Source organism: Nerophis lumbriciformis, linkage group LG14 (assembly GCF_033978685.3).
Source record: "Nerophis lumbriciformis linkage group LG14, RoL_Nlum_v2.1, whole genome shotgun sequence".
Taxonomy (NCBI): Eukaryota; Metazoa; Chordata; class Actinopteri; order Syngnathiformes; family Syngnathidae; genus Nerophis; species Nerophis lumbriciformis.
The window spans coordinates 39,314,579-39,330,101 of record NC_084561.2 but is presented as its reverse complement, the minus strand read 5'-3'; the positions used below and the strand labels follow the sequence as shown (position 1 = coordinate 39,330,101).

At 37.6% G+C, this 15,523-nt stretch overlaps 1 protein-coding gene across 2 annotated transcripts in view; it reads right to left on the bottom strand.

Moving 5' to 3' along the window:
- The window catches only part of LOC133616373 (complement factor H-like), a 92,509-nt gene that overhangs the window by 65,859 nt on the left and 11,127 nt on the right, over window positions 1-15,523 (bottom strand). For both annotated transcript variants that reach the window (XM_072914708.1, XM_072914709.1), the window contains exons 6-7: window positions 15,309-15,491; window positions 791-973 (exon numbers count right to left, since the gene is read on the bottom strand). In XM_072914708.1, the coding sequence (XP_072770809.1) occupies window positions 791-973; window positions 15,309-15,491 (366 nt within the window). The remainder of the gene's footprint in view (window positions 1-790; window positions 974-15,308; window positions 15,492-15,523) is intronic.

Genomic DNA, 15,523 nt, shown 5'->3' with positions numbered 1-15,523 from the left:
GGGTGTTGTTGACAAATGGCTTTCGCTTTGCATAGTAGAGTTTTAACTTGCACTTAATGATGTAGCGACCAACTGTCGTTACTGACAGTGGTTTTCTAAAGTGTTCCTGAGTCCATGTGGTGATATCCTTTACACACTGATGTCGCTTTTTGATGCAGTACCGCCTGAGGGATCGAAGGTCCGTAATATCATCGCTTACGTGCAGTGATTTCTCCAGATTCTCTGAACCTTTTGATGATATTACGGACCGTAGATGGTGAAATCGCTAAATTCCTTGCAATAGCTGGCTGAGAAATGTTGTTCTTAAACAATTTGTTCACAAAGGGGTGACCCTCGCCCCATCCTTGTTGGTGAATGCCTGGGCATTTCATGGAAGCTGCTTTTATACCCAATCATGGCACCCACCTGTTCCCGATTAGCCTGTTCACCTGTGGGATGTCCCAAATAAGTGTTTGATGAGCATTCCTCAACTTCCTCTGTCTTTTTTGCCACCTGTGCCAGCTCTTTTGAAACATATTGCAGGCATCACATTCCAAAATGAGCTAATATTAGCAAAAAATAACAAAGTTCTCCAGTTCGAATGTTAAATATCTTGTCTTTGCAGTCTATTCAATTGAATATAGCATTGTATTTTGTTTTTATTTACCATTTACACAACGTGCCAACTTCACTGGTTTTGGGTTTTGTATTACTTTGGCCATAATTGTCCAGGTCTACTACAGTACGAGGAATACATACACCTTGTAGTTGTCGTCGTGATACAATGAGCAGGAATTAAACTTTAACTTACCATCACATGAGGGTGCGGGACTCCACTCGGCTCTCAACCCGACCTTTGTGCATTGTGAAGGTCTCCCTTCAGCCTGAGTGTATTTTGGATTACACTGATAAAACAGTACATCGTGCTCCTTGTACTCGTTGGGATTTACAAACACAAAGCCATTTTCAATCACCGGTACTGGGCATTTGATCTCTGTGTATTAATGGAGAAAGACACAAGAATGAATAGAGCAACAACAACAAAAAAACGGTTACCACATGGATTTACCTAAGCCAGGGGTCGGCAACCCAAAATGTTGAAAGAGCCATATTGGACCAAAAATAGCCATATTACATACAGATAGTGTGTCATGAGATATAAATTGAATTAAGAGGACTTAAAGGAAACTAAATGACCTCAAATATAGCTACAAATGAGGCATTATGACGCAATATGTACATATAGCTAGCCTAAATAGCATGTTAGCATCGATTAGCTTGCAGTCCTGCAGTGACCAAATATGTCTGATTAGCACTCCAACAAGTCAATAACATCAACAAAAACTCACCTTTCATGCACAACCTTAAAAGTTTGGTGGACAAAATGAGACAGAAAAAGAAGTGGCATAAAACACGTCCTAGAAAGTTATACTTGTAAACAAACTACGGTGAGTTCAAGGACCGCCAAAATTAGTAGGACAAAACGGCGCTCGCCAAATACTCGAATCAGTGAAGCATGTTTATTATAAACAGTGTGCTTTATAACAATTAGGGAGGTTTGTGTCATGTTTGTCCTCCTACAGAAACCATATTAAAACAAAAAATAGATTGTTTTCCCCCATACTTGCCAACCTTGAGACCTCCGATTTCTGGAGGGGGTGGGGGTGGGCGTAATCGGGGTGGGATGGGGGTGTGGTTGGGGGCGTGTTTGGGGGCGTGGCTAAAAGGGGAGGAGTATATTTACAGCTAGAATTCACCAAGTCAAGTATTTCATATATATATATATATATATATATATATATATATATATATATATATATATATATATATATATATATATATAACAAATACTTGACGTTCAGTGAATTCTAGCTATATATATATATATATATATATATATATATATATATATATATATATATATATATATATTCACGGTGGCAGAGGGGTTAGTGCATCTGCCTCACAATACGAAGGTCCTGAGTAGTCTTGGGTTCAATCCCGGGCTCGGGATCTTTCTGTGTGGAGTTTGCATGTCCTCCCGGTGACTGCGTGGGTTCCCTCCGGGTACTCCGGCTTCCTCCCACTTCCAAAGACATGCACCTGGGGATAAGTTGATTGGCAACACTAAATTGGCCCTAGTGTGTGAATGTGAGTGTGAATGTTGTCTGTCTATCTGTGTTGGCCCTGCGATGAGGTGGCGACTTGTCCAGGGTGTACCCCGCCTTCCGCCCGATTGTAGCTGAGTTAGGCTCCAGCGCCCCCCGCGACCCCAAAGGGAATAAGCGGTAGAAAATGGATGGATGGATGGATATATATATATATATATACGTATATATATATATATATATATATATATATATATATATATATATATATATACATATATATATATATATATATATATATATTTATTTTATTATATATATATATATATATATATATATATATATATATATATATATATTAAAAATAAATACTTTAATTTCAGTGTTCATTTATTTACACATATACACACACATAACACTCATCTAGTCATTGTTGAGTTAAGGGTTGAATTGTCCGTCCTGGTTCTATTCTCTGTCACTATTTTTCTAACCATGCTGAACACTCTGATGATGCATTGATGTGTGGCACGCACAAAAGTGCTTTCATCAAATGCACTAGATGGCAGTATTGTCCTGTTTAAGAGTGTCACAACATTGCTGTTTACGGCAGACGAACTGCTTTACAGTATACAAAAACGTGACTGCTGTTGTTGTGTGTTGTTGCCGCACTGGGAGGACATTAATGAAACTGCCTAACAATAAACTCACATAAGACACCAAGAACTCGCCCTCCATCATTCTACAGTTATAACGTGATTGGGCAGGTATGCTGGTTATATTGTGGGTTAGCGGACTCAGGTCTGAATTCGCCTGAATTTCGGGAGATTTTCGGGAGAAAATTTGTCCCGGGAGGTTTTCGGGAGAGGCGCTGAATTTCGGGAGTCTCCCGGAAAATCCGGGAGGGTTGGCAAGTATGTTTTCCCCTCATCTTTTTCCATTTTTCATACATTTCTGAAAAAGCTCCAGAGAGCCACAAGGGCGGCGCTAAAGAGCCGCATGCGGCTCTAGAGCCGCGGGTTGCCGACCCCTGACCTAAGCAAACAGGTAAGACCCCACTGAAAACTTGTGATTAGGGTGATTAGGTTTCAACTGTTACCATGTAGTCATGAACCATAGTAAAAATGATCCAGATCAGCCCCAAAATCAAAGTCAGTTGTTCTTTCTTTCTCCCATTTAGACATTTCTGAAAAGTTTAATGAGAATCTACCCATAACTAAACACCATATTTTTCCAAACACAAGGTGTACTTAAAATTCTTTAATTTTCTCAAAAATCGACGGCGCCTAATGTACGGAATATTTCTGGTTGTGCTTACCGACCTCCAAGCAATTGTATTTGGTACATGGCGTGATGATAATTGTGACCAGTAGATGGCAGTCAAACATAAGAGACACATGTGGACCGCAGGTTGACGCCCCCCCCCCCCCCCCCGTTCAATAAATGGCGCTAGCAAGTAGGGTTGCAAAATTCCGGGAATATTCAAAGTTGGAAACATTCCATGAGAATTAATGGGAATAAACATTGAATGCAACATGCTAGATTTAGCATGATTTTTAGCTAAAACAACCTGATTTAATGCAAATTCAGCAGAATTTCAACCCTGCACTGTGCATTCCTCCATCACATGTGCAGTGCATTCTTCCATCCCATGCACGGATAATTCCCAGCATGCTACACACTACAGCAGGGCTACTGAGGCCACACTAGTATTTGAGCCCAAGGACTTCATCCAGTCAGGTGAGTTTTGATGATATTTTAAGTAAAACGTTGGTATTTCAGTTTGAGCACATAATAAGGTAAGGCACCTTAGTTGGATATTCGCTGGTGGATTGGATCACTTCTCGTAGGAAAAGAGGCCCTAATTGGGACTTCGGAATGCAAAAGTCATAAACATATCCTTGAGAAGAGACTACCTGTCTAGCTCAACGCCAACATATGACTTAAAGCAGTTGTTTTCCAGACACTTACACACAAACATCTCCTTTTATGGTCAGGATGTGCTCTCCTGACTTAGCACACACACACACAGACTAGTGTTGTAACGATACCAATATAATGGTACCGGACCGGTACTAAAATTATTTCAATACTCTTCGGTACTTTTCTAAAAAAAAAGGACCACAAAAAATTGCATTATTGGCTTTATTTTAACAAAAAAAATCTTAGGTTACATTAAACATATGTTTATTATTGCAGGTAAGTCCTTAAATGAAATAGTGAACATACTAGACAACTTGTCTTTTAGTAGTAAGTAAACAAACAAAGGCTCCTAATTTAGTCTGCTGATGTAAGCAGTAACATATTGTGTCATTTATCATTATTTTATTTTGTCAACATTATTAAGGACAAGCGGTAGAAAATGAATTATTAATCTACTTGTTCATTTACTGTTAATATCTGATTACTTTCTCTTTCAACATGTTCTATCTACACTTCTGTTAAAATGTAATAATCACTTATTCTTCCGTTGTTTGATACCACACATTTGTGTATCAATCCGACACCAAGTACAAACCCTGTTTCCATATGAGTTGGGAAATTGTGTTAGATGTAAACATAAACGGAATACAATGATTTGCAAAACCTTTTCAACCCATATTCAATTGAATGCACTACAAAGACAAGATATTTGATGTTCAAACTCATAGACTTAATTTTTTTTTGCAAATAATAATTAACTTAGAATTTCATGGCTGCAACACGTGCCAAAGTAGTTAGGAAAGGGCATGTTCACCACTGTGTTACATGACCTTTCCTTTTAACAACACTCAGTAAACGTTTGGGAACTGAGGAGACACATTTTTGAAGCTTCTCAGGTGGAATTCTTTCCCATTCTTTCTTGATGTACAGCTTAAGTTGTTCAACAGTCCGGGGGTCTCCGTTGTGGTATTTTAGGCTTCATAATGCGCCACACGTTTTCAATTGGAGACAGGTCTGGACTACAGGCAGGCCAGTCTAGTACCCACACTCTTTTACTATGAAGCCACGTTGATGTAACACGTGGCTTGGCATTGTCTTGCTGAAATAAGCAGGGGCGTCCATGGTAACGTTGCTTGGATGGCAACATATGTTGCTCCAAAACCTGTATGTACCTTTCAGCATTAATGGTGCCTTCACAGATGTGTAAGTTACCCATGTCTTGGGCACTAATACACCCCCATACAATCACAGATGCTGGCTTTTCAACTTTGCGCCTATAACAATCCGGATGGTTCTTTTCCTCTTTGGTCCGGAGGACACGACGTCCACAGTTTCCAAAAACAATTTGAAATGTGGACTCGTCAGACCACAGAACACTTTTCCACTTTGTATCAGTCCATCTTAGATGAGCTCAGGCCCAGCGAAGCCCACGGCATTTCTGGGTGTTGTTGATAAACGGTTTTCACCTTGCATAGGAGAGTTTTAACTTGCACTTACAGATGTAGCAACCAACTGTAGTTACTGACAGTGAGTTTCTGAAGTGTTCCTGAGCCCATGTGGTGATATCCTTTACACACTGATGTCGCTTGTTGATGCAGTACAGCCTGAGGGATGGAAGGTCACGGGCTTAGCTGCTTACATGCAGTGATTTCTCCAGATTCTCTGAACCCTTTGATGATATTAAGGACCGTAGATGGTGAAATCCCTAAATTCCTTGCAATAGCTGGTTGAGAAAGGTTTTTCTTAAACTGTTCAACAATTTGCTCACGCATTTGTTGACAAAGTGGTGACCCTCACCCCATCCTTGTTTGTGAATGGCTGAGCATTTCATGGAATCTACTTTTATACCCAATCATGGCACCCACCTGTTCCCAATTTGCTTGTTCACCTGTGGGATGTTCCAAATAAGTGTTTGATGAGCATTCCTCAACTTTATCAGTATTTATTGCCACCTTTCCCAACTTCTTTGTCACGTGTTGCTGACATCAAATTCTAAAGTTAATGATTATTTGCAAAAAAAAAAATGTTTATCAGTTTGAACATCAAATATGTTGTCTTTGTAGCATATTCAACTGAATATGGGTTGAAAATGATTTGCAAATCATTGTATTCCGTTTATATTTACATTTAACACAATTTCCCAACTCATATGGAAACGGGGTTTGTAGTTACAGGATCATACATTGGTCATATTCAAAGAAAAATTATTTTACTGAGTTTATAAACATAATATACATTTAAAAAAAACTAAAGAAGATTTTGTGATGTTAAAAAATATCGATATAATCATAGAAGTATGGACTAGATACGCTTTTGTACTTGGTATCATTACAGTGGATATTAGGTGTAGATCCTTCAATGGCGTTTGTTTATATTGTAGCGTCCGGAAGAGTTGGTGCTGCAGGGGATTCTGGGAATTTGTTCTGTAGTGTTTATGTTGTGTTGCGGTGCAAATATTCTTCCAAAATGTGTTTGTCGTCGTTGTTTGGTGTGGTTTCACTATATGACACATGTTTATGACAGTGTTGGCATTGTTCATACTGCCACTCTTAGTGTGACATGTATGGCTGTTGACTAAGTATAAAATTCATTCGCACGTGTGTTCAAAGTCAAGATGTATGTGTCATTAGTTCATTATCGTACATAATGTAATCTTGGTTAGACTTTGTTAATTATAGACTATTTGATTTGTGAATTTTATATGATATAAATCGGGCAAAATTTGCCACAAAAGAAGACTAATTTTCAAAAAATACATTAAAGACTGAAAGTCATTGTCAGTGGGTGCTCGGGCCCCGAAGCACCCACGGGATCGGCGCCTATGCTCGCCTCCATGGTGACAAATAAAGTAAGTTTCTTACAAGTATCATCCCTGCAGGACGAGGAATAGCTAAACATGCTTCACTATTGGTGGATCTACACCTGACATCCACTGTAATGATACCAAGTACAGGAGCGTATTTAGTCGATACTACTATGATTACATCGGTCTTTTTTGGCATCACATCTTCTTTTTAAAAAAATGTATATTATGTTTATAAACTCAGGAAATACGTCCCTGGACACACGAGGACTTTGAATATGACCAATGTATGATCCTGTAACTACTTGGTATCGGATTGATTTGTGGTATCATCCAAAACTAATGTAAAGTATCCAAACAAGAGAAGAATAAGTGATTATTACATTTTAACAGAAGTGTAGATAGAACATGCTAAAAGAAAAAGTAAGCAGATATTAACAGTAAATGAACAAGTAGTTTTTTTTTACCACTTGTCCTTAATAATGTTGACAAAATAATAGGTAGATAAATGACACAATATGTTACTGCATATGTCAGCAGCTAAATTAGGAGCCTTTGTTTGTTTACTTACTAATAAAAGACAAGTTGTCTTGTGTTTTCACTGTTTTATTTAAGGACACACTTGCAATAAGAAACATATGTTTAATGTACCCTGAGATTTTTTGTTAAAATAAAGCCAATCATGCCATTTTTTTTTTAGAAAAGTATCGAAATAATTTTGGTACCGGTACCAAAATATTGGTATCGGGACAACACTAGTATGCAGTATCTTCTTGCCAAAAATGTTTACATTCTGAATGTACTTGTAGCCACTCTAAATTTTATTTTATTTTAGGTCATGAATTCACATCATTTTCTGTTGTGAACTTCCCCAAAAGTGTCTCTTATTGTAAATAGGTTCCACTCCATTATTTTTCGTTACATACCTTTTTGTTTCCCTGGGGGGTGATTTGGCGTCGCACCTGTGTGTATCCAGCTTCAGTGAGCACTGACGCTTGGAGCTGGTAAGTCATGTTTATGTCTCTCTCCCTTTATTCTTTTAATACACTTTTTTGGTTGTCGCTCTTAGAGTATTTTATAAGAATGCACACTGTCTTGTGACGTGCTGTTAAGCATGCGGGTTAAAATTCTCAAACTTTCTGTTTGTTAAATTGTTGTAAAAACCGGACTTTTATATGTTAAATGATGTGTGGATTAGCTTAATGCTAGCGGCAGTTATTACGGGGTTTCCTGGTCTTGTGAGTTTGCGCAGGGGTCCAAAACTCCTCTGCGTGTCTGTGTGGACATCTTGTGTGCCGCGCTTATCCGAGGTCGGGTCGCGGGGGCAGCAGCCTAAGCAGGGAAGCCCAGACTTCCCTCTCCCCAGCCACTTCGTCCAGCTCCTCCCGGGAGATCCCGAGGCGTTCCCAGGCCAACCGGGAGACATAGTCTTCCCAACGTGTCCTGGGTCTTCCCCGTGGCCTCCTACCGGTTGGACGTGCCCTAAACACCTCCCTAGGGAGGCGTTCGGGTGGCATCCTGACCAGATGCCCGAACCACCTCATCTGGCTCCTCTCGATGTGGAGGAGCAGCGGCTTTACTTTGAGCTCCCCCCGGATGACAGAGCTTCTCACCCTATCTCTAAGAGAGAGCCCCGCCACCCGCCGGAGGAAACTCATTTCGGCCGCTTGTACCCGTGATCTTGTCCTTTCGGTCATAACCCAAAGCTCATGACCATAGGTGAGGATGGGAACGTAGATCGACCGGTAAATTGAGAGCTTTGCCTTCCGGCTCAGCTCCTTCTTCACCACAACGGATCGATACAGCATCCGCATTACTGAAGATGCCGCACCGATCCGCCTGTCGATCTCACGATCCACTCTTCCCCCACTCGTGAACAAGACTCCTAGGTACTTGAACTCCTCCACTTGGGGCAGGGTCTCCTCCCCAACCCGGAGATGGCACTCCACCCTTTTCCGGGCGAGAACCATGGACTCAGACTTGGAGGTGCTGATTCTCATCCCAGTCGCTTCACACTCGGCTGCGAACCGATCCAGCGAGAGCTGAAGATCCTGGCCAGATGAAGCCATCAGGACCACATCATCCGCAAAAAGCAGAGACCTAATCCTGCAGCCACCAAACCGGATCCCCTCAACGCCTTGACTGCGCCTAGAAATTCTGTCCATAAAAGTTATGAACAGAATCGGTGACAAAGGGCAGCCTTGGCTGCCCTTTGTCACCTTGGCTGTCCGTATTTTTCGGACTATAAGTTGCAGTTTTTTTCACAGTTTGTCCGGGATTGTGACTTATACTCAGGAGCGACTTATGTGTGAAATTATTAACACATTAGTGTAAAATATCAAATAATATTATTTAGCTCATTCACGTAAGAGACTAGACGTATAAGATTTCATGGGATTTAGCGATTAGGAGTGACAGATTGTTTGGTATACGTATAGCATGTTCTATATGTTATAGTTATTTGAATGACTCTTACCATAATATGTTACGTTAACATACCAGGCACCTTCTCAGTTGGTTATTTATGCCTCATATAACGTACACTTATTCAGCCTGTTGTTTACTAGTCTTTATTTATTTTAAATTGCCTTTCAAATGTCTATTCTTGGTGTTGGCTTTTATCAAATCAATTTCCCCCCAAAATAAGACTTATATATGTTTTTTTCCTTCTTTATTGCGACTTATACACTGGAGCGACTTATACTCCGAAAAATATGGTAGTTTATTGTAGAAAAATATAAAATGAGTTGATGTGAGTGGGAAAAATGAGGTAAATTGCTGCACATATTAAAGATCCTTTTTCTTAATATATATTTTTGTTATTTGCTGATGTATGTATTTTATATACTGTTTTTTTTATTTAATTAATTTATTTGAGACTATTTTATGCTTTATTTACCTTTTATTATTATTTTTATTTTTTTATTTATTATTATTATTATTTCCACATGTAAGCATAAATACCGTATTTTTCGGATTATAAATTGCATTTTTTTTCATAGTTTGGATGGGGGTGCGATTTATACTCCGGAGCGATTTATGTGTGAAATTATTAACACATTACCGTAAAATATCAAATAATATTATTTAGCTCATTCACGTAAGAGACTAGACGTATAAGATTTCATGGGATTTAGCGATTAGGAGTGACAGATTGTTTGGTAAACGTATAGCATGTTCTGTATGTTATAGTTATTTGAATGACTCTTACCATAATATGTTACGTTAACATACCAGGCACGTTCTCAGTTGGTTATTTATGCCTCATATAACGTACACTTATTCAGCCTGTTGTTCACTATTCTTTATTTATTTTAAATTGCCTTTCAAATGTCTATTCTTGGTGTTGGCTTTTATCAAATCAATTTCCCCCCAAAATAAGACTTATATATGTTTTTTTCCTTCTTTATTGCGACTTATACACTGGAGCGACTTATACTCCGGAGCGACTTATACTCCGAAAAATACGGTAGTTTATTGTAGAAAAATATAAAATGAGTTGATGTGAGTGGGAAAAATGAGGTAAATTGATGCACATATTAAAGATCCTTTTTCTTAATATATATTTTTGTTATTTGCTGATGTATGTATTTTATATACAGTTTTTTTTTAATTTAATTAATTTATTTGAGACTATTTTATGCTTTATTTACCTTTTATTATTATTATTTATTTATTATTATTATTATTATTTCCACATGTAAGCATAAATACCGTATTTTTCGGATTATAAATCGCAGTTTTTTTCATAGTTTGGACGGGGGTGCGATTTATACTCCGGAGCGACTTATGTGTGAAATTATTAACACATTACCGTAAAATATGAAATAATATTATTTAGCTCATTCACGTAAGAGACTAGACGTATAAGATTTCATGGGATTTAGCGATTAGGAGTGACAGATTGTTTGGTAAACGTATAGCATGTTCTATATGTTATAGTTATTTGAATGACTCTTACCATAATATGTTACGTTAACATACCAGGCACGTTCTCAGTTGGTTATTTATGCCTCATATAACGTACACTTATTCAGCCTGTTGTTCACTATTCTTTATTTATTTTAAATTGCCTTTCAAATGTCTATTCTTGGTGTTGGCTTTTATCAAATCAATTTCCCCCCAAAATAAGACTTATATATGTTTTTTTCCTTCTTTATTATGCATTTTCGGCCGGTGCGACTTATACTCCGGAGCGACTTATACTCCGAAAAATACGGTAGTTTATTGTAGAAAAATATAAAATGAGTTGATGTGAGTGGGAAAAATGAGGTAAATTGATGCACATATTAAAGATCCTTTTTCTTAATATATATTTTTGTTATTTGCTGATGTATGTATTTTATATACAGTTTTTTTTTAATTTAATTAATTTATTTGAGACTATTTTATGCTTTATTTACCTTTTATTATTATTATTTATTTATTATTATTATTATTATTTCCACATGTAAGCATAAATACCGTATTTTTCGGATTATAAATCGCAGTTTTTTTCATAGTTTGGACGGGGGTGCGATTTATACTCCGGAGCGACTTATGTGTGAAATTATTAACACATTACCGTAAAATATGAAATAATATTATTTAGCTCATTCACGTAAGAGACTAGACGTATAAGATTTCATGGGATTTAGCGATTAGGAGTGACAGATTGTTTGGTAAACGTATAGCATGTTCTATATGTTATAGTTATTTGAATGACTTTTACCATAATATGTTACGTTAACATACCAGGCACATTCTCAGTTGGTTATTTATGCCTCATATAACGTACACTTATTCAGCCTGTTGTTCACTATTCTTTATTTATTTTAAATTGCCTTTCAAATGTCTATTCTTGGTGTTGGCTTTTATCAAATCAATTTCCCCCCAAAATAAGACTTATATATGTTTTTTTCTTTCTTTATTATGCATTTTTGGCCGGTGCGACTTATACTCCGGAGCGACTTATACTCCGAAAAATACGGTAGTTTATTGTAGAAAAATATAAAATGAGTTGATGTGAGTGGGGAAAAATGAGGTAAATTGCTGCACATATTAAAGATCCTTTTTCTTAATATATATTTTTGTTATTTGCTGATGTATGTATTTTATATACAGTTTTTTTATTTAACTAATTTATTTGAGACTATTTTATGCTTTATTTACCTTTTATTATTATTATTTTGTATTTATTTATTATTATTATTATTTCCACATGTAAGCATAAATACCGTATTTTTTGGATTATAAATCGCATTTTTTTTCATAGTTTGGACGGGGGTGCGATTTATACTCAGGAGCGACTTATGTGTGAAATTATTAACACATTAGTGTAAAATATCAAATAATATTATTTATCTCATTCACGTAAGAGACTAGACGTATAAGATTTCATGGGATTTAGCGATTAGGAGTGACAGATTGTTTGGTAAACGTATAGCATGTTCTATAAGTTATAGTTATTTGAATGACTCTTACCATAATATGTTACGTTAACATACCAGGCACGTTCTCAGTTGGTTATTTATGCCTCATATAACGTACACTTATTCAGCCTGTTGTTTACTATTCTTTGTTTATTTTAAATTGCCTTTCAAATGTCTATTCATGGTGTTGGCTTTTATCAAATCAATTTCCCCCCAAAATAAGACTTATATATGTTTTTTTCCTTCTTTATTATGCATTTTCGGGCGGTGCGACTTATACTCCGGAGCGACTTATACTCCGAAAAATACGGTAGTTTATTGTAGAAAAATATAAAATGAGTTGATGTGAGTGGGAAAAATGAGGTAAATTGCTGCACATATTAAAGATCCTTTTTCTTAATATATATTTGTGTTATTTGCTGATGTATGTATTTTATATGCTGTTTTTTATTTAATTAATTTATTTGAGACTATTTTATGCTTTATTTACCTTTTATTATTATTATTTATTTATTATTATTATTATTATTTCCACATGTAAGCATAAATACCGTATTTTTCGGATTATAAATCGCAGTTTTTTTCATAGTTTGGACGGGGGTGCGATTTATACTCCGGAGCGACTTATGTGTGAAATTATTAACACAATACCGTGAAATATGAAATAATATTATTTATCTCATTCCCGTAAGAGATGAGGCGAATGTCAGCAATCGTCACACACACTTCAACCAATAAAAATTTGGTGGGGGCGGGTCATGGCAGAAGTGCATTGTGGGTCATGGGATGCTACCTGCTACTACGTCCGTAGCTATAAAAATGGATCATTTCAACATTGGCGGTAACTTATAAAAACTGAGAAGGGCTGAACAAAAATGGCACCGAAAAGGAAATCATATACTGCAGATTACAAGCTGGACGTAGTGAAATATGCAGCAGAAAATGTCAAGAGGAAGCGGCGCATACCTTTGGAGTTGGCAGAGTTGTTTAGAAGCGACACCGAGGAAGAAGATTTCATCTGATTTTGCGATTAGGAGTGACAGATTGTTTGGTAAACGTATAGCATGTTCTATATGTTATAGTTATTTGAATGACTCTTACCATAATATGTTACGTTAACATACCAGTTGGTTATTTATGCCTCATATAACGTACACTTATTCAGCCTGTTGTTCACTATTCTTTATTTATTTTAAATTGCCTTTCAAATGTCTATTCATGGTGTTGGCTTTTATCAAATCAATTTCCCCCCAAAATAAGACTTATATATGTTTTTTCCCTTCTTTATTATGCATTTTCGGCCGGTGCGACTTATACTCCGGAGCGACTTATACTGCGAAAAATACGGTACTTGAATAATGAGCGAGAGTGAGCACTGACGCTCGGAGCTGTGGAGAGAAATCCTGTGTACTGTGGACTGTGTGTGACGCCCTGTTCTTTTTGTTTCTATCAGAAAAAGGTGAATAAATCCTCCATGACTCAACTCCTGTGTGGGCCTCAAAACATAGACACAACGCAGAACAGCTACTGTTACAGTGACGTGCAGTCACTAGAGGCAGGTGAGGCGGGGCCTCACCTGCCATCATGGAAAGAAAAAAAATTTAAAAATATTTTTTTTTTATTAAATTGTTATATGTATCCAGTGATTATACTATAAAGTTATTTTCCATTTAACTTCACCCGTTTTAGATTATTTTTATTTAAAATCGCTGAATTTTCACATTTGCCATTCAAATACTGAGAAGAGACGGTGCGGTGAACAGCAGCCAGTTGAGGCACGTCACTTAGTTGTGCCTCAACATGGATTGCGGACTCGGCTAACTGCTGGTCTGCTGTGCAGTGAGACCGTATTGCTATAAGAACTATATTATACATTTTCATAGTTTAGTTAGCTGAGGTATATAATGTACAGTGTATTTTGTCAACAACTGTATGTGTGTAAAGTATTTCTTGTGCTGAGCGATCATAAAATGGCGGCTGCAAAAGACGCACTGGCTGAGGCTCGCCTCCTGCACCCCCGCCGTAGAATGCACGGCAATCCCTGATGGGAGTGTTATATCAACTAAAGCCCACACTTAAACTTTCCACGTGCAAGATTGAATCTATTTAAAAAAGTTATTTCATAAGAAGCCAAAAAGTGCAAAAACAATAATGTTCGTGTTGGAGGAGTTGTGAATGACTGCAGGGCCACAACATTAGGTACACCGCAGGTGTACCTAATTCACAACTCCTCCAACACGAACATTATTGTTTTTGCACTTTTTGGCTTCTTATTAAATAACTTTTGTAACCTATTTTTATGGGCTTTCCTCTTTGTGATGTTAAGTTCCTGTTATGCGCTGTTATACAGTATATGCCTTGAGCTCTTATTTTGAAGGCGCTAAGAGCGGAAGTGACGACACGTTAGAGTGGAGCGGAAGTTTTTGAAAGAAGGTAAATAAAGTGGTCCTCGTGTAAACTGGAGCCTCCGTGTTTGTTATTTTGTAGTTTCATACAGTATAGGCGACATTTATAAACCCTCGGTTACACTTTTTTAAATAGATTCAATCTTGCACGTGGAAAGTTGAAGTGAGGGCTTTAGTTGATATAACACTCTCGTCAGGGATTGCATTAATCCAGCACAATAGAGGCTCATGGATTTATTTTATAAGTAAAGGTAAGACCATAATAACGTTTTTTTAATTAAATGTGCTTTTTTGTGTGCTACAGTTTGTACGTGTAAAGTTAAAGTTAAGTTAAAGTAGCAATGATTGTCACACACACACTAGGTGTAATGAAATGTGTCCTCTGCATTTGACCCATCCCCTTGATCACCCCCTGGGAGGTGAGGGGAGCAGTGGGCAGCAGCGGCGCCGCGCCCGGGAATAATTTTTGGTGATTTAATAACCCCCAATTCCAAGCCTTGATGCTGAGTGCCAAGCAGGGAAGAATGGTGGTATGAGCTTTTAAACATAACCCGTTAACTGCTGCCAATCAAATGGTGAATAAGATACTCTTTAGGGTTCATATGTTTGTAAATCTGACTGTGATGAAGTCAGTGCCTCTCCAACCATCAACCTCACCGCACGTCACTGTACTGTTACATACCTTCACATTTTGGAGGAGTGCTGCTCCATTCTCCATTCTCATTGCAGGACATCTCTGAAGACCCGATCAAGATTTCATTGCTTTTCTTGCAGCTAAATTGAAGCACATTGCCAAAGTTGGCATCTTCCGCGTCCCCAATCACCTCAACGCTGTCTTCCACATTGATCGCTGGGCAGTGGATCACTGGCAGAACACAGAGGGGTTATCCCAGTGGC